General features: G+C 39.8%; 2 protein-coding genes across 2 annotated transcripts; both read left to right on the forward strand.

The window, feature by feature from the left end:
• Nucleotides 1-497: 497 nt before the first annotated feature.
• Nucleotides 498-4,767, forward strand: GCK72_016075 (uncharacterized protein; the record flags this gene model as incomplete). Its single annotated transcript, XM_003092201.2, has 5 exons — nucleotides 498-522; nucleotides 576-684; nucleotides 1,277-1,948; nucleotides 3,178-4,084; nucleotides 4,735-4,767. 5 exons carry the CDS (start codon nucleotides 498-500, stop codon nucleotides 4,765-4,767), a joined length of 1,746 nt encoding a protein of 581 aa, XP_003092249.2.
• A 7,876-nt stretch (nucleotides 4,768-12,643) lies between these two features.
• Nucleotides 12,644-14,477, forward strand: GCK72_016076 (uncharacterized protein; the record flags this gene model as incomplete). Its single annotated transcript, XM_053731309.1, has 5 exons — nucleotides 12,644-12,815; nucleotides 12,875-13,142; nucleotides 13,703-13,826; nucleotides 13,876-13,973; nucleotides 14,189-14,477. 5 exons carry the CDS (start codon nucleotides 12,644-12,646, stop codon nucleotides 14,475-14,477), a joined length of 951 nt encoding a protein of 316 aa, XP_053586081.1.
• Between the last annotated feature and the right edge of the window lie 4,640 nt (nucleotides 14,478-19,117).

Genomic DNA, 19,117 nt, shown 5'->3' on the forward strand with positions numbered 1-19,117 from the left:
TTTGTGGTTTTTGATTAATTTTTCATGGTTTACAACGTTTTTAGACTCTGGAAACACCCTTAAAATCATCAAAAACCCGAAATTTTGAGTTAAAATCGAAAAGTTTTGAAAAATTGCGAAAATAGCGATTTTTGATCATTTAGCACTTCCGGGATCAATTTTGCGTGATCTATGCGCTATTAGGCACTCGAAAAACCCGAAAATTGCGAAGAATCGCGGAAAATAGGGCTTTCACAAATTTTTAATGGTTGAAAACTATAGTTTCAGCAAAAAAAGCCGGTTTTTGGGCTATTTTTTTTTGTTTTTTTCGTGTTTTTGACGTTGAAAACACTATTAGGGCTGCGATTTTGGTTCTTACTGCTGAAAAATTGGGTTTTTATCGATTTTCACGCTTTCAATCATCTTAAACCTCCTAGAACCCTCTAAAACCTCAATTTTCCAGTAATCTATGCTCGCCAGTTGACCACGCCCACAAATCCCTCCAAAATCCTTCCAAAATGGCGTCTAATATGCCGCCGAAACGTGAGTGTTCTCATTGAAAATTTTTTCAAAAAACGAGAAATTTCCGATTCCAGGAGACCCAAAAGAGCCGACACCGCTAGTGCTCATGAATCCAGAGCTGCGGGTGAGGCAACTCCGATATGCGGCGAATATTGAGGCCACACTGATGGTTCCGTTGCACAGGTAGGGGGAAATCCGTCAAAAAATGACGAAAATCTGTCAAAAATTAGCAAAAATGAAGGAAAATCGCTTGAAAACAGCTGAAAATTGGTCAAAATTGGCCTGAAATGAAGGAAAATCTGTTGAAAACAGCTGAAAATGGCAAAAATCAGTCAAAAAATGGAGGAACAATGACGGAAAAAACGCTAAAAATTGACAAAAATCGGTCAAAATGGCAAAAAACGGCCAGAAATATATCAAAAATGACAAAAATGACGGTTTTTATCAGTATGAGGTGGTGTTAATCGGTTTAAAACAGATTAATACAGCTTAGAACTGTTCTAGACGGCTTTTTTAAATCGATTTTTAGGTGAAAATAATCATTCCTGCTTAAAATTGACTTAGGACCAATTTCCCTTGATTTTGCTTAAAAATTGGCTTAAAAGTGCAGATTTTGCCTTAAATCCATCAATATTTTTCGAGTTTTCTGGCTCAAAATAACATTTTAAAGCGATTTTTCGTGATTTCAGCCATTTTTAAACAATTTTTCGAGTTTTCCAGCTTGAAATAGCTCATTTTCAACCAAATATTCCCCCTCAACTCAACCTATTTTCAGATACTACGAAGTGCTTCTAGATCTCTCTCAAATGGGTCTAGAATATCTGAAAGCGATGAAGCTGGAACGGGCCTTTATAATCTTCAAACGAATCGAATATTTCGTATTCCACCGTCTCGTCGACCATCCAGGAGTGGCCACGTTCACCTCCGCCGCCAAATCGAAAATAATGGCTCGCGTACCGATGATAATGTTTGTCGCCCAACAAATCATCGTCGAGTTCGTGATGCCCGTCTACGAACGACAGGCGGCCTATTTCCGGTACGAAGAGTTGCAACGTCGTCTGCGGATTCTGAATGCGACGGCGTGGCAATCGATACGTGGAGAGGCGGCGAGACGGGAAGCCGAGTTTTATGCGGAGGCCGAGGCGATTTCAACGAGATTCGGTGTGGAATTGGCGAGTTTTTTGCCGATGGAAGTGATTCCCGATGATAATCATCCGTCGAATTACCCACCCAGAACGTATCCGGCGAAGAAAAAGGTTCCCGGAGAGATTACGATTGATGATGCGATTCAGGCGGCTATTGACTCGATGAATACGAATGTCGGGCGGTCGGGTGGGATGGAGGCGCCGTTGGCTGGAGAGCAACCGGTGGAGGCGTTGATTCGAAATGTGAATGCGATGATGAATGATGCGTTGACACGGTTTTTCAGGATGAGACAACAGGCGAAGTTAGTATTGGAGAAAAAAACTAGTTTTTCGTCGAAAAAACAGTCATTTTGAGCGAAAAATCAACTTTTTAGGGCAATTTTGAGGCTAAGGAAAGTTTGCTGAGGCTAAGCGATTTTTGCTGAGGCTAAGCGATTTTTGCTGAGGCTAACTGAGATTTTGTTGAGGTTAAGCGATTTTTGCTGAGGCTAACTTTTTTGCTGAGGCTAACTGAGATTTTGCTGAGGCTAACTGAGATTTTGCTGAGGCTAACTGGGATTTTGCTGAGGCTAACTGAGATTTTGCTGAGGCTAACTGGGATTTTGCTGAGGCTAACTTTTTTGCTGAGGCTAACTGAGATTTTGTTGAGGCTAGGCGATTTTTGCTGAGGCTAACTTTTTTGCTGAGGCTAACTGAGATTTTGCTGAGGCTAACTGAGATTTTGCTGAGGCTAACTGGGATTTTGCTGAGGCTAACTGAGATTTCGCTGAGGCTAACTGAGATTTTGCTGAGGCTAACTTTTTTGCTGAGGCTAACTGAGATTTCGCTGAGGCTAACTGAGATTTTGCTGAGGCTAACTTTTTTGGTGAGGCTAACTTTGAATTTTCGTTAAAAATAAGTCAAAAATGGGATTTTTCAGTACAAAATGATTAGAAATTAGTATTTTTGCTGCAAAACATCCAGAGATATTAGAATTTTGGTTTAAAAACCGCAGAAAACTGCTCGAAAAGGGCGTTTTTTTGCTGGAAAGTTAGAATTTTTAAACGAATTTTTCTTGAAAAACTTGAAAAATTGCGTCAAAACAGTTTTTTCGTTGAAAAATAGCTATTCGAACGACTTTCTAAGAAATGTATGTCAGAACTCAATTTCTCAATAGATTGTTTCATTTTTAGGCATTTTTTGCCTTTTAAACAAAAATCCTGGTTTAGGACTCGAGAAATAGTCTGAAAAAGAGCATTTTCTCTCCGAAAAATGAGATTTAAGCTGCAAACTGAAAATAGCTGAAAACTACTCAGAAATGGGAATTTCGAACGAAAATATCTCAAAAATTGAGATTTTAGGCAAAAAATTACTGGAAAATCGATATTCCGATCCGATGTTTGGTTGGAAATGCGATTTTCAAAGAAGAACTGTTAAAGCTGTTCCAAAATGAAATCCCAGGTTGAAAATCGCAATTTTTAAGCCACAGATTGACAGTTATAGACTAAAAATCCCTCAAAAAAACCTATTCAACCCCTATCAGTTATTTCAGCGGTCAACAACAATCGTCTTCCTCTCACTTCCCGACCGAAGCATCGACTCAAGCAGTCAACCACAAAAAACCAGATGACCAAGACGTGATTCTCGTCATTCCTGACCAAGCGGACCGCCGTAACACCTACTCTCCGACCGTAGATCACATGTATCGTATGCCTCAAGTCTCCAGTAGTAATTACGTCCCGACAGTCAACCCAAACACTAAAAACCCGATGGAATACAACCCAGTGTACTCACTGGAGACATACGTCGAGTTGCTTCAGAAGACGTTCGACGCCAACTCGAAAATCGCAACGGGCTATCATATCGTCCAACTGATGGCCGATAAGGCGACGTCACCAAGTACCGCCGGTTATATGCTTCATTTACAGCCGATTGGAGTGGAAGTGGCGCCACCGGCGGTCGAGGGGCGGCCCGGACGGTCTTTTCTACCAGAAATAATTCCGAATATTCTATTTGGAAGGGTGGGGGCTGGAGGGGTACCGGTGCCGGAGCCAGATCCGGGACCACCTAGAGCAGACCCACCGACTCAACCTATCGCTGAACCGGGGACCCAGGATCCCGAGCAATTTGGAATCTGGATGAAAAAAGGCGCAGCGAGAACTGAAGGTGTTGGGAGTCTTGGTGTCCTCTCTAATTTGGACAGGGCTAGAGAGGTGTTGGATACGGCACCCCCCATGCCAGCTGGAATTGATCAAGTTGGAGCGGGACTCCCGCCGCCAGTACACCAGCTGGAGCATCAGCAGATGACTCAGATGCCTCAGATGGGAAATTTCCAGCAGAACTTCCAGCAGGGAACATTCCTCCATCCTGGGAATCCCCCTCCGAATAGAAAACGAACTGGACAGGAAGAGAGTCAGGAGGATTTTATCAAGAGAATGACTATGAGCAATTTTAATCAAGTAAGGACTCTAAGAAATTTATTTTGAGCTGTAATTGTTGGGAATTTGATAGTTTTAAGCTGGAAATTCGTCGAGAAAGAACTCAAATCTTGTTTTTCTCCGAGCTAAATACGAATTTGAGCTGGAATCCATCGATTTTGAGTTTTCGCGACTGGTTTTTCTATGTATTTCCTAGCTGAAAATGATAAATTCCAAAGAATTCCTGCTCAAATTCTTATTTAGCTCGGAAAAATTAGATTTTAAGATGAAAATTAGAGTTTTTAGCTTTTCGTTTCAAGGTTTTGAGTCATTTCCGCCTCCTTTTTGTGATTTTTTTCAGATTTTTATCCACTTTTGAGATTTTGGAGGTTTTTGTCAGTTAGCCTCAGCAAAATCTCAGTTAGCCTCAGCAAAATCTCAGTTAGCCTCAGCAAAATCTCAGATAGCCTCAGCAAAATCCCAGTTAGCCTCAGTAAATCTCAGTTAGCCTCAGCAAAATCCCAGTTAGCCTCAGTAAATCTCAGTTAGCCTCAGCAAACTTTCCTTACCCTCAAAATTGTCCTAAAAAGCTGATTTTTGGCTCAAAAAGACTGTTTTTCGACGAAAAACTAGTTTCTAGTCTAAAAAATCTGATTTTCAACAAGAAATCCCCCATTTTCATATATTTTCAGAACCCATCAGCACCCGGACCAAGTGGATACTAAATTCAAAACAATTACATGTGCAACACACAGATCTTCATCTCACTCATCAACCCATTCAATGTTTCACTCAACATCTACACAACCTCAGATCTTCTTTTTCTCCGATTTTAACGCATAATTTTCACTTTTTGAAACCCCGCCCCCTCATTATTGCATAATTTGCTAATTGCCATAATTCATTCAGCATGTATAATATATATAGTATATGATGTATACGTCCCGGGTTTTTTCATCACGTATAGATCCCTGTTTCATATAAATTACCCCGCTTGTATCATATAATTTGGCTGTAATTTTTTCTTTTTTTCAATTTTTTGGTGGTGAAACGCCCAAAATATCTTTCGCTTCGATTTTCAGCATTTTTCAGCCTTTTTTAGCTTTTCAGAATGGAAACTAGACGTCGTTCAGCACGTCTTCAGTTACAAACGGCGAATTCGATGAATGCTGCACCACAGCCTTCAGATGAGCCGAAACAGAAGAAGAAGAGTCCACGTGGTGGTAGGAAGGTAGGATAGAGGGAATTATTGATTTTTGGATGAAAAATAGTTCAGAATTGCGATTTTCAACTGAAATACTCGAAAAGATGCTATTTTTGAACAAAAAGTCTTGAAAAATAGTTGTTTTGAAGCTATTTTTGAAGTTCTCCGATGAAAAATCGGTTATAAATCCAATTTTTAGCTACTTTTTGAGTCCCGAACCGGGATTTTTCGCTATAAAAGCAAAAAATAAAGACTTTTTAGGTGAAACATACTGAGAAAAATGATATTTTTAACGAAAACAGTCAAAATAGCTATTTTGAAGAGATCTTTCCAGTTTTTTGTTAATGAGAATAATGAGCTCTGGTGGCCGAGGATATGTTTTTCTAGGCCAGGATGTATTTATTCTGGCGAAAAGTGGCAAAAATTGAGTTTTCTCGACTTTTAAGCCGTTTTTTGATTCAAAAACTCAAAAATCCCGAAAACAAACTATTTTTCACGAATTTTTGACAATTTGTCTCTTGAAAATCGATTTTTATACGCTGAAAATTCAATTTCCAGACGACCACAATGAAAGCAAAACGAGCAGCTCCAAAACGCGTAGCCAATCGTCGTTCCACCGCTACCCCGACTCCAGAGGACTTGGAATCGGATTCAGAAGACGTCGCTTCGAAAATTCCAAAAAAATCGGAGCATCCAATGTCCGAATCGAGTTCCGACGAGGAGATGGACGTGGATTTGGCTCCAGAATCTTCTGACGTCAAAAAATCCGCCAAAAATGCTCCAGAATCCGCGAAAAATGCTCCAAAACCATCGTCAACAGCTCCAGAATCTTCTAACGCCAAAAAATCCGCTAAAAACGGTCCTAAACCATCGTCAAGAGCTCCAGAATCTTCTTACGTCGAAGATTCCGCCAAGAATGCTCCAAAATCGTCGTACGCTGCTCCAGATGCTCCACGCCCCGCCTCCTCTCGTCCACGTCGCTCTACCGTACTCACGAAACGTGTCTCCTATGTTCCAGAAGACGATATGATGGAGCTCAGCTCCTCATCAGAAGACGTCAGCGATTCTGAAACCGAGGAAGTGACTACGACGCCGAGTATGAAGAGAGGGAAAATCCAGAAATCGGGGTCTGGAATCCCAAAAAAGAGAGCCAAGATTTATGCGGCGGAGGAATCTGAATCTTCCGATTCAGAAGAAGAAGAATCCGAGGATTCTGAAGAGGAGGATTCTGATGCTCCAGGACCCTCTAATCGTGTCTCCAAGCCCAGAGGCAAGCCCCGCCCACAAAGCTCCAACCAGAAGGACGCCCACTGGCCAAAATGCTCCAAAGCATCGATCGCCCGTAAAACTGGAAATCCGAAAAACTCGAAAACCGTCAAATCCGGGCTCCGAATGGCTGTAAAACCGAAACCCGCTCAGCCATGGAAAAAGAATTTGACGGGATACGAAGCGGATCGAAAACTCGCTAAAGGAGAGCGCCGTATGCTCGAATACCGAAAAGTGGCTCATGCATACGCGAGAGGGAAAATCGAGGAGGTCTCGTATGATGAGTGCTTTAAGATTCATGAGAATATGAAGAAGGCGTATTTTGAGGGAAGAGCCATCATTGATGCGTTGAATCCGGAGACTTTGGGAGCGCAAGGGGATCGGAAACAAGAAAAACACAAAAAACCATCGAAATCCAAGGATTCTGAATCTGACGATGGTGGAAACTCTTCTGAAGACGAATGGGAAGAGATGGAGCACTTTCAGCCGGTTCTTGATGATAATATTGAGGTTACTGTAGATCATGAAGCTAATGGAGAGGAGGAGGAGAATGGTGTTGAGAAGGATTGGTGGGTGGTATATTTGAGACAAGAGGTCAATAAGAGGATTCGAGAGAGTTGGGAGAATACGCATAAGGTTGGTTTGTTTGCAGGCTTAAAAGTCGAAATTTTGCAGAAACATGAAGGGTATTTTGTGTTGAAAATCAGATTTTTTAGACTCGAAACTAGTTTTTCGTCGAAAAAACAGCAATTTTGAGCGAAAAACAGCTTTTTAGAGCAATTTTGAGTCTAAGGAAAGTTTGCTGAGGCTAACTTTTTTGCTGAGGCTAACTGAAGTTTTGCTGAGGCTAAGTGAGATTTTACTGAGGCTAACTGCGATTTTGCTGAGGCTAAGTGAGATTTTACTGGGGCTAAGCGATTTTTGCTGAGGCTAAGCGATTTTTGCTGAGGCTAACTAGGATTTTGCTGAGGCTAACTGAGATTTTGCTGAGGCTAACTGAGATTTTGCTGAGGCTAACTGCGATTTTGCTGAGGCTAAGCGATTTTTGCTGAGGCTAACTCAAAATTTGCTGAGGCTAACTGAGATTTTGCTGAGGCTAAGCGATTTTTTGCTGAGGCTAACAGAGATTGTGCTGAGGCTAACTGAAATTTGGCTGAGGCTAACTATGATTTTGCTGAGACTAAGTGAGATTTTTACTGAGGCTTAACGATTTTTGCTGATGCTAACTGAGATTTTTACTTAAAAATTCACAAAAATAACAATTTTCCAACCAAAATCTCCATAATTCCAGGTGCATCTCCTGTGCTACATGGCTCATCTGAAACTGGTGGTGAAGACAGCTCTCGACGAGAGTCTCGTCCCATCTCTCATGATGTCTCAACTCCCAAATGGATATCTGAAATTTGTTGGGGAGATAATTCCAGTCGATGTGATGAAGAATCTCGTAAAATGGTTCACCGACGCGTTCCGTCCATTGAATGGAGTCGTTTCAGTTGCTGCAATTGAGCAGGATTTGTTGGAAGGCCATGAGGCGAGATATCCGGAGACAAGTCGTCTAACAGCTCTTGTCGATGGGAAGTGCTATGAGACAGATTTGGATAGAGCCACACTCCTATTCTGCCTGCTAAAAGGTCTCGAAGCGACTTGTCGGATTGTGGTGAATGCTAGAACGATCCAGAGGAAATGGGATAAGAAACAACAGAAAGAGCTGAAAGAGGAGATGGACAAGTTTAGAGAATTGAGTAGATCTAGAAGCACGACTCCAAAAGATTCAGAAGGCAAAGGAGATACTGTAGATGCTGCTCCGAGTACCTCAGAAACCAAGAAATCCTCCAAAAAACCAGCTAAAAAAGTAGAAGAACGAAATTATTGGGTGGAATACTGGCAGCCATTTGAGAAGCGATGGATTTGTATCGATCCGTTGCATAAAACTGTCGATGAGCCACTCACTATTCATAAGGATGCGACCACACCGATTTCTTATGTATTTGCGGTGGATAATAGTGAGTTTTGGATGAAAATTACCGGGAAATGGTGAAAAATGGCTGAAAATGGTTTAAAATTGGCTGAAAATGGCCTAAAATTCAGCCGATTTTAACCGATCTCGGACGATTTTCAGCCATTTTTCAGTGATTGAGAATCAATTTTCTCATTTTTAGTCATGTCTCCCCCCTAAAATTTGATAAAAATGTCCTAAAAAGAGCCAAATTTGCTCAAAATCGACAGAAAATGTTCAATTTTTGACAGACAGTTTTCGGACGAAAATTTCCATTATTTACCCCAAAAAACTGCATTTTCAAGGTCTCAATTCGAAGTTTATGACAATTTCATCCGATTTTAGCCAATTTTTACCGATCTCGGACGATTTTCAGCCAATTTTCAGTGATTTCGTCTCATTTTTTATCAATTTGAGACTATTTTAACCCATTTTCTTCCAGGACAAGGAATCTGTGAGGTGTCACAACGATACGCAATGGACTGTGTGAAACAAGAGTTCCGTCGTCGTCGTACCGATCCGAGATGGATTGCGTGGACACTGTCGCTCCGCCCATTCGCTGCGAACGCTGAGAGAAAAAAGTGGGAGGCGATGCAGATGAGAGAGGATTTGGTGAAGAGACCGTTGCCGACGATCATGTCAGAGTATAAGAATCATCCATTGTAAGTCTGAAAATGACTGAAAATCCAGAAAATTTGAGTCTTTTCGATTCAAAATTCAAAAAATTTGAGACTTTTTGATCCAGAATCCAGAATTTTTGATTCCAAAATCCAGGTAACCTGAGTGCTGAGGGGTTCTGCCGATTTTGAGCAAATTTGGCTCTTTTTCAGACATTTTTTATCTGAAATTTGGGGTTTTCATTATTTTCAGCCAATTTGGCACCGATTTTAAGTGATTTCAACTAAATTTAGACCATTTTCAGCAATTTTTGACCTAATTTCTATCATTTTCAGCCAAAACTCATTCCTCTTTTCCAGATACGTCTTGGAGAAAGATCTTCTGAAATTCGAAGCCATCTACCCTCCACCAGAGACCCAGAAGCCCCTCGGAACGATCCGTGGTCACAATGTCTACCCTCGATCGTGTGTCTTCACTCTTCAAGGAGAGAATAATTGGTTGAAGTTGGCGAGAAGTGTCAAGATTGGAGAGGAACCGTATAAAGTGGTCAAAGCACGACCGGATTTCAGAGTTCCTGTCGAGGATCGAGTCGATCAGTTTCTGAATGTCTATGGTTACTGGCAGACCGAGAAATATCGAAGACCGCCGTTGAAGAATGTGGGTTTAGGCTGGAAATATGGGTTTTCGATCAGAAAACACGGATTTTGAGCCAAAAATCAGATTTCTAGGTCTTTTTAGAGCTGGAAGAAGTTTTGCTGAGCCTAAGCGATTTTTTCAGTAATTTTGAGCCAATAATCAGCTTTTTAGGGCTATTTCGAGGCTAACTGAAGTTTTACTGAGGCTAACTGAGATTTTACTGAGGCTAACTTTTTTTTGCTGAGACTAACTAAGAATTTGCTGAGGCTTAGCGGTTTTTGCTGAGGCTAACTTTTTTGCTGAGGCTAACTGAAGTTTTGCTGAGGCTAAATTGGATTTGCTGAGGCTAACTTTAAAATGCCGTTTTTTCGCGTTTTTCACCGAAAATATGTATATTTTCACTAATTTTTTTTCAATTTTCAGGGAAAAATTCCACACAACGACTACGGCAATGTCTATATGTTCAATGAATGCATGTGTCCACTCGAGTGTGTTCATTTGAAACTTCCCGGACTCGTTCAGTTGAGTCGTAAGATGGGAAAGCAATGTGTGCCGGCGGTTGTAGGATGGGCGTTCGATGGTGGATTTACTCATCCGGTGTAAGTTTGGAAAGGGAAAATAGCATTGTTCGAGTTGAAAATCGCCATTTTCACTTCAAAAATCACAATTTTCAACCCAAAAATCAGCATTTTTAACCCAAAACCCGAACTATTTCCATTTCAGAATCGACGGAGCCATCGTTCTCGAAAAAGACGCTGCCCAATTTATCAAAGAATGGGAAAAACTGGAATCAGGACGTGCGGAACGTGAGGAGAAGGCGCGTGTCGACAAAATTCACGAGAATTGGCGAAAACTGATCAAAGGAATGCTCCGTTTGGCATACGTCCGAAAACAGTTTGGAGCGACTCGTCCGAATGGAAAACAGAAGACGTCGAATGGAGAATCTGGAGGGAAGAAGAAGAAGAAGGAGGAGGAGGATTCTGGAGATGAGGACGATGATGGTGCTGGACCATCTGATTCTGTAGATCATATTATTGATAATAGTGAGAGAATTGGACCGTTGGAAGGATTCTCACTCGATGATTTTATCAATAAGAAGAAGTAGATTTTGTGGCGAAATTTCACATTTTTATGTTTTTTTTCTCCGAAAATCCACTTTTTTCACTCTAAAATCGGGATTGTTCAACTCAAAATCCAGTTTTAACCGTACTTCTCATCCAAATCTCAACATTTTCTGTCTTTTTTCTCCGAAAATCCACTTTTTTTCTTCATTTTTCTCTCATTTTTTACTCAAAATCCAGTTTTCATATCGTTTTTAACGCTAAAATATCGTATTTTTCCTCTTTTTTGTTGTAAAAATTAATTTTCACCACTTTTTCTAATCAAAAATGCCCCCTTTTATGTTTTTTAGCCCGAAAATCCACTTTTTTAGAAAAAATCCGGTTTTTCCCGTACTTTTCATTCAAAACTCAACATTTTTCACATAATTTTCGACCCAAAATCTCATATTTTTGGTCTTTTTTCCTGTTAAAACCTCTTAATTTTTAACTCTAATACTTATATCGTTCCCCGATGTTAATCAAATTTTTGTTGTAAAAATATCAATTTTCACCACTATTTCTAATCAAAAATGTCCCATTTTTATGTTCTTTGTGTACAGTTTTATCCACATTTTTGTTGTAAATTTCCCCCATTTTTTCGAAAATTTTTAATCAAAATATTCAAATTTCCCCCTATTATACGGATCTCTTACTACGCTCACTTTAACTGTCATGATCAAATCAAACGCTTTTTTTGTCTTTTCCCGTTGAAAAATCCAAAAAATCTCCAGATCGTTTTAAAATGTATTACCCCACTTAATTACTCGCGTTTCATTGTTTTTTTATGGAAAATTCTGGAATTTTCTATCTGAAAATCCGATTTTTCCATTTTCCTTTCTATTAGGGACACGCCCCTTTTTCTGATACCACCCAAAAATGTTTATGTGCTCCCTCCCATTATTCTAATGATAATTGTTATCAGAAAAGTGACTATCTCCGATGCCTTTTCTGTGAATTCATCAAGAATGAAACTGTCAAATGTAGGCTCCGCCTCTTTTTTTGGTTATTGATTATTGATTGGTTCTCTATGTGATTATCCAGATTTTTATCTCATTTTTGTGATTTTTTGGAGGTTTTTGGAGGTTTTCAGTGATTTTGAGCTGATAATCCCGAAAAAATGTCGAAAATTAAGTTTTTAGCACTGAAAATCGGTTTCAGCTCTTTTTTCCATCTTTTTGCAGATAAAAATACTAACTTCTGATCAATTTGCGCCGAAAATTTCCGTTTTTGACTAATTTTAAACGAAAATTCAAAGTTAGCCTCAGCATAAATCTCAGTTAGCCTCAGCAAAAATCTCAGTTAGCCTCAGTAAAAAAGTTAGCCTGAGCAAAACTAAAAAAAAAACTTTTTTCTGAATTTCCACCCAAATTTCTCGATTTTTTCATATTTGTTGAGGTTTTAAGGGTTTTTAGCCGAAAAAGCTTGTAGTTGAGTTATTTTTCAGTTGATAATCCCGAAAAAATGTGGAAAATGAAGTTTTTAGCACTGAAAACCACTTAGCCTCAGTAAAACATTTTTTCCTTATTTTTCTCAAATTCCACCCAATTTCTCTATTTTTTCAGATTTTTTGAGGTTGTCACACCTCTACCAAATGTCATCAAACCCAAGTTGGTGGCCATACCGTCTGCCGATCGAAGAAGCGCTCAAAAAATCGATAGTTCTGGTGGTGGGCGTCGTCGTCGGCGCGAATGTTATTGAGCATTTCTGGAAGCCTATGGAAACATACGAAGCCGAATTGGATAAAGGGAAATTGGAATTGCTTCAGAAGTATCAACGCATTCATGATGAGAGAAGGGGCGGAGTCACTGGAGCAGAAAGGGGCGGAGTCAGACATTAGGGATCAATATGCGGAGGACTCGTCGGATTCGGATAGCGGGGTGGTGAACGAGTTTAAAGCGGTTTTCAAGAAATATAAGAAACGACGACCGCCTCCAGATTTTAGTGATGTTATAGGTACGGAAGCCACGCCCACTTCTTAAAATGGGCGGAGCTTCTATAGTTTCCATTTTCAGATGTCCGAACTTCTTCGCTCCTCGAATCCCGCCTTGTTTTCCCTAATCCCTCTGATATAACGGCTGAAAAAGAAGAACTCGCCAATCGATTGGGTCTAATTTCCCTATCGAAATGGCGTGTCTATTCATTTCCCACCCGTCCCGGACTCTATCTGATTCCGGGTCTTTTGAAAAAAGAACAAACGAAAATATGGTTGAAACGGGCATTCGGATACGCAAATCCACCGAATATCACCAATTTGACGATTCATGGGAAGGATGTGAAGACGTTAGTGGGGAAAAGCGGAAAAATTGGGAAAATTCAGTGAAAATGGCAGAATTTTGCTTATTTTTATCCGAATTTTGAATTAGCCTCAGCAAAAAAGTTAGCCTCAGCAAATTTTGAGTTAGCCTCAGCAAAACGTCAGTTAGCCTCAGCAAAAAAAGTTAGCCTCAGCAAAAAAGTTAGCCTCAACAAAAAAGTTAGCCTCAGCAAAAATAGTTAGCCTCAGCAAAAAAAGTTAGCCTCAGCAAAAAAAGTTAGCCTCAGCAAAAAAAGTTAGCCTCCGCAAAAAGTTAGCCTCAGTAAAAATCGCTTAGCCTCAGCAAAAAAGTTAGCCTCAGCAAAAAAAGTTAGCCTCAGCAAAAAAGTTAGCCTCAGCAAAAATCGCTTAGCCTCAGCAAAAAAGTTAGCCTCAGCAAACTTTCCTTAGCATCAAAATTTCCCCAAAAAGCTGATTTTTGGCTCAAAATGACTGTTTTTTCGACGAAAAACTAGTTTTGAGTCTAAAAATATTTGATTTTCAACAAAAATATTCCCATTTTCATATAAATTTGTTATTTTTCCAGCGACCCATCCCTTCTGACAAAAGCTCTCCGCTGGACGACTCTTGGTGTGGAATACGATTGGAACACGAAACAATACCCACCGAATGGTCGGCCCGTACCCGAGGAGTTGTATCAGTTAGGAAATGTATCGATTTGTTTGAAAATTCTAAAAATCTGAAATTTCACATTTTCAGCTCATCAGTAACTCCCTGAAACTCGGCGATATGCGACCGGATGCCACGATTCTCAACTATTATCCGCCGAAATCCGCGTTATCTCCTCATGTTGATAAGTAAGGGATTTAATCGATTTCAGGAGAATGAGAGCTTTGAAATGAGTCCCATATCGAATAAGTTTTTGACCACGCGTCGCGGTCGCGTAGCGTGCGCTCGAATTTTGAATTTACGGAACATAGGCAATATGGGATTCATTTGAAAGGTCTTGCGCTCAGAACGAGGATTTTGATGGTTTCAGATTTTTTTTTCAATTTTAAAATTTTGTTTCCAGATCCGAACGTTCGAACGCGCCGCTCATCTCAATGTCACTCGGCCAATCAGCAGTCTATCTCTCCGGCGCCCTAACACTCTCCGAACCACCGATCCCTCTTTGGCTCAGAAATGGCGACTTTTTAGTAATGCACGGCGAGCAACGACTCGTTTATCACGCGATTCCGTGTATTGGACCGAAAATTGAGAAACAACATTTTGAGACGAATGGAGTGGAGGAGGACTCGATGATTGTAGATTATTTGAATTGTAGCCGAATTAATTTCACAATTCGACAAGTTAATCCATAGATTTTGATGTTTTTTTTTGTTGGTTTTGGTTTATATGGTTTGTTCTTTAATAAATGAGCTTTTTGAGGTCAGAATCAGAAAACAGTACACATTTTGAAAAGAATAAACATTTATTCAATCACAAAATTTAGTTCAAAAGTTACCAAAAAATTGGAAAAGTATTCGCTCATAAATCTTGTCACCGGATCCTATACACCAAGTATCACCGCGTGGATGTAATCATCGCGAATATCAGGTAACTCTAACTCCAAAAGGAGAGGCTACAACTTTGGAAAACTTCGACCGGGAGTTGCTCCCACTTTGTGAGCAGGGTTTGACCCCTACTCCGGCGTGTGTATCTCTATCTCCAAAATGCACGGGTCAGTGAAGACCCGGAGAGGTCACATATTCGACCGGAGCCTTTACATCAACACGGAGTCTCTTTCACGCAGGAGTTAAAAATCCTACTGTGCGTGTGTAACTCACTCTCCAAAATGCAAGGGTCAGTGAATGAACACCACCCGGAGAGGTTACATAATATGTGTAACTTACATATTTCACGCCACCAATACATCCCCGTGAGTCTCTCTCACTTTGCGGAGTAACTTCGTCGGGAGTATCAGTTGAAAAAAGCTAGAGTGATTTTCGTTGTATCCACTCATCATCGCTTTTTTCTCCAAGTTGTTTCGAGAAGGGTCGGTTCTGAAAAATATGAATATTGTAAAAGATTTTGGGGAGAAACAAGAAGGATAATGAGAAAAAGAGACGGTTAACATGAGATTAAAAAGCAGCGGAGCACAAAATGTAGCAAAAACGGGTTTCGGCGGAAAACAAATTCTCCAGAAGACTGGATGCGCAGAAAAATAGAGTTTGGCAAAACATTAAAGCAAACCACAGCGATCCAGCTAGCGAGAATAGACTTTTTGGCGAAAACTACTGTAAAAACGGTAGAAAACAACTGAATTTCATTAATTTAAAGCAAAAATGTAAAGTTTTGGATTCCAATGCGGATTCATCTACAATAATCTTTTTTATTTCAAAACTTCGCAGCTGAAAAAATCAGTTAAATGACCGGAATTTTGACGGAAACTCGAAAATTGGAGACATTTTATGAATTCATCGCGCAGTTTTGAAAAAATTAGAAAAAAATCTGTTCTATTCGCTCATAAATCTTGTCACCGGATCATATACACCAAGTATCACCGCGTGGATGTAATCATCGCGAATCAGATTGGAGCTCATTTTGCTCTTAATTACCACTTATGCAGATACCCGGAGCAGGCACTGACTTTTCCTGCAACGCCCTGACGGTACCGGACAAAAGTTTCCAAATAAACTTTTATCACTTACGTACCCGACACGGAGTTTAAAAAAATCGAGTTTTAAAAAATCCTGGCACAAAGAAAAGTGCCTACAAAAGTTTTTAGCGGAGAAATTCTTGAAAAACTTTCGGAGGAACACGCAGATAGATTTAAGCGGAAAGAGAAAACAGAAGAAATTCGACGACTTGATGCGGAATCTTCTAGTGAAACTGAGCGAAAAAAAAACTTGAATTGACACAGAAATTGATGGAAATCGGAATATTTTGGCAAAGCACAGCTCAAATGATGAATTGAGAAAAAAACTATCGGGGAATAACTTTTTTCAGCAGTTGTCGTTTAAAAATTCGAAAAACAACCCGAAAATATTCAAAAAGGTCCGCATTCTAACAGTACGGTGTTTGCAGACAATGCACCAGATTTTACGATGGAGTTCATACAAGTTATAGCAATCAGTTTCGGCTGTCTTTTTGATCAAAATGTGCACGAATCCCAACAAGAAGATTCAGAAATACATCGATTTTTTTGAAAATCAAAGAAATTTCGCTGCACAAGGAGAAAAGCTGACCGATACAGTTAAGAAATAAGCAAAAACTATGTAATTGACAGAGGAAATCACGAGAAACTGATTTTTCAACAATTTTAAGCTCGAATGATGAAACTTCAGAACACTTTTTTGTTGGAATAGAAAACGAAAGCAGTGAAAACTATAATTTTAAGTAAAAATCTGGATAAAACAGCAGGGACATGAATACTTCCGACATTTTTTGTCAAAAAACAACATGAAAAATTGGTTTTTTCAAGGTCTGTGTTCTGACGTGACGGTGTATGCTGCCATTACACCAAATCTTACGACAGATTTTTTAAAAGATGCGTTCGCCTTCTTTGATTGTTTTTTGAGGACGTACCGAACTCAAAGGTATATTTATAAAACATCATCACCTCAAGAATTCTTTGAGACAGAATGAACAATTACCTCACAGCTATGAACCCGGAAAATCATATTTTTGAAATCTCGCACACCTGACCTCAGCCCCCATCAAGACAGTTTCTAGGGTCATAATGCAAGCTGTTCCTAAAGGCCCGAACCCGCACACCTGACCTCAGCCCCCATCAAGACAGTTTCTAGGGTCATAATGCAAGCTGTTCCTAAAGGCCCGAACCCGCACACCTGACCTCAGCCCCCATCAAGACAGTTTCTAGGGTCATAATGCAAGCTGTTCCTAAAGGCCCGAACCCGCACACCTGACCTCAGCCCCCATCAAGACAGTTTCTAGGGTCATAATGCAAGCTGTTCCTAAAGGCCCGAACCCGCACACCTGACCTCAGCCCCCATCAAGACAGTTCAAACCGAACTACACAAATGAACCCCTGAACATCAGATCGAAGAAACCCGTGTTTCAAAAAGTAAACTATTGATTGAGTATCTAATTCGTACCTATTCAATGGATTCGATCACGAAAATTCACAAAAATAAGAAATTGCGCTGAAAATGAAAGGAAAAATGCGCGAACCAGTAAAGAAATGAGCAAAAACGGCAGAGGAAATGGCGAGAAATTGAGTTTTCAACAATTCTAAACTCAGATGGTGGAATTTCAGAAAGATTTTTGCTGGAAGCGTGTGAAATAGAAAATCAAAGCAGTAAAAATTAAATTTTTTAAGTGAAAATGTCGAAAAAACCAGTGGAAAATCAATATTTTTGACATTTTTCGTCAAAAAAAGCAACAGAAATCGATTATTTTTCAAAAGATACGAAAAAATATTTTCCGCCAAAATAGGGTACGGTAGGTTTAAAGGCGCAGGACGATATATTTGGTGTTGGGTCTCGCAGCGATTGTGTTATTATTTATTTAATTTGAATTCTGATTTGCATACTTGTCAAAAATCGGGCCGGCCCGGCTCGGCCCGTCGGCCCGGCCCGGCCCGGCCCGGCCCGGCCCGGGCCGCCACGGGCCGGGCCGGGCCGGGCCGAAATTTCTCTCGGCCCGGCCCGGCCCGGTCGGCCCGGATTCAAAAATGGGTACCCATTTTTACCAATTTTTTTTTGAAATTTTTCGAAAAAAAAACAGTAAAAATGCTTAAATTATCATTACATATTCACATTTTGATTCAATTTTAAATGTTTATTCGAAAACTATACTTTTTTCAAAAAATTTCCAAAAAAAATTCAAAAACTCAAAATGTTTTGAAAAAATGTTTCAAAACGGGCCGAGCGGGCCGGGCCGGGCCACGGGCCGGGCCGGGCCGGGCCGGGCCGGGCCGGGCCGGGCCGAGATTTTTCCTGATTTCGGCCCGGCCCGGCCCGGCCCGGCCCGGCCCGTGACAAGTATGCTGATTTGAATATAAGTTATTTTCTACAATTTTGAAGCAATCTTAATTCATTTTTCGAAGGTTATATGATATTTATTATTATTTTAAGCTTATTTTTTGCAGAAAACTGAAAATGGCAGAAGAAATGAGGAAAAATCGATTTTTCCGAAAAATCTAGCTCCGTGGTTGGAATTTCAGCGAAAATGGGTCGATAACAACTAAAATAGAATGTTAAAGGAATAAAAACTATATTTTTAAAAAGAAAATCTAGAAAAAGTGGTTGGAAAATCAATATTTCCTCCGGGAATGATCGTGTGGAAAATTCGAAAATATCGATTTTTGTGAAAATCGAAGAGATTTTGCTGAAAACGGAAGGAAAGAGGCTACCGAAAAAACAAAAAAAAACCCGAATTTGACGAAGGAAAGATGACAAATCGATTATTGATTGAAATTTCAGCAAATTCTAGCTCAGATGATGGAATAATAGCGAAAATCAATCGAAAATCAATGAGAGAAAAAATTAAAGATGTTAAAATATAAGTTTCGATAAAAATTCTAGAAAAAATCGTCGAAAAATCACTTTTTTATCGATTTTCTCGCCGATTTTATTCAAATGCACCGCCTTTTTTGAGGTCCGCATTTTTACGTGACGGTGTTTGCGGGCAATGCACAATAGCTGACGACGGAGTCTTGTGGAATGTCAGTTGAGCAAGTTTTAGGCCAAAATCATCGATTTTTATACCAAAATAACGATAAAAATCTCGAAAAATTGCTGAGAAACAAGTTTTTAGCAGAAAAATTAATCAAAAACCAGAAAAAAAACGAGGAAAACACTTCAAAACTCCCAGAATCACCTTTCAGACATTTCTAGACCAAAATCATCGATTTTTATATCAAAATAACGCTTAAAATTTAGAAAAACCGCTGGGAAACAAGTTTTTAGCGAAAAAATTGATCAAAAATAAGAAAAAACGAGGAAAACACTCCAAAACTTATATCATAGCTCTACAGACATTTCTAGACTAAAATCAT

The sequence above is a fragment of the Caenorhabditis remanei genome, chromosome IV, assembly GCF_010183535.1.
Source record: "Caenorhabditis remanei strain PX506 chromosome IV, whole genome shotgun sequence".
NCBI lineage: Eukaryota > Metazoa > Nematoda > Chromadorea > Rhabditida > Rhabditidae > Caenorhabditis > Caenorhabditis remanei.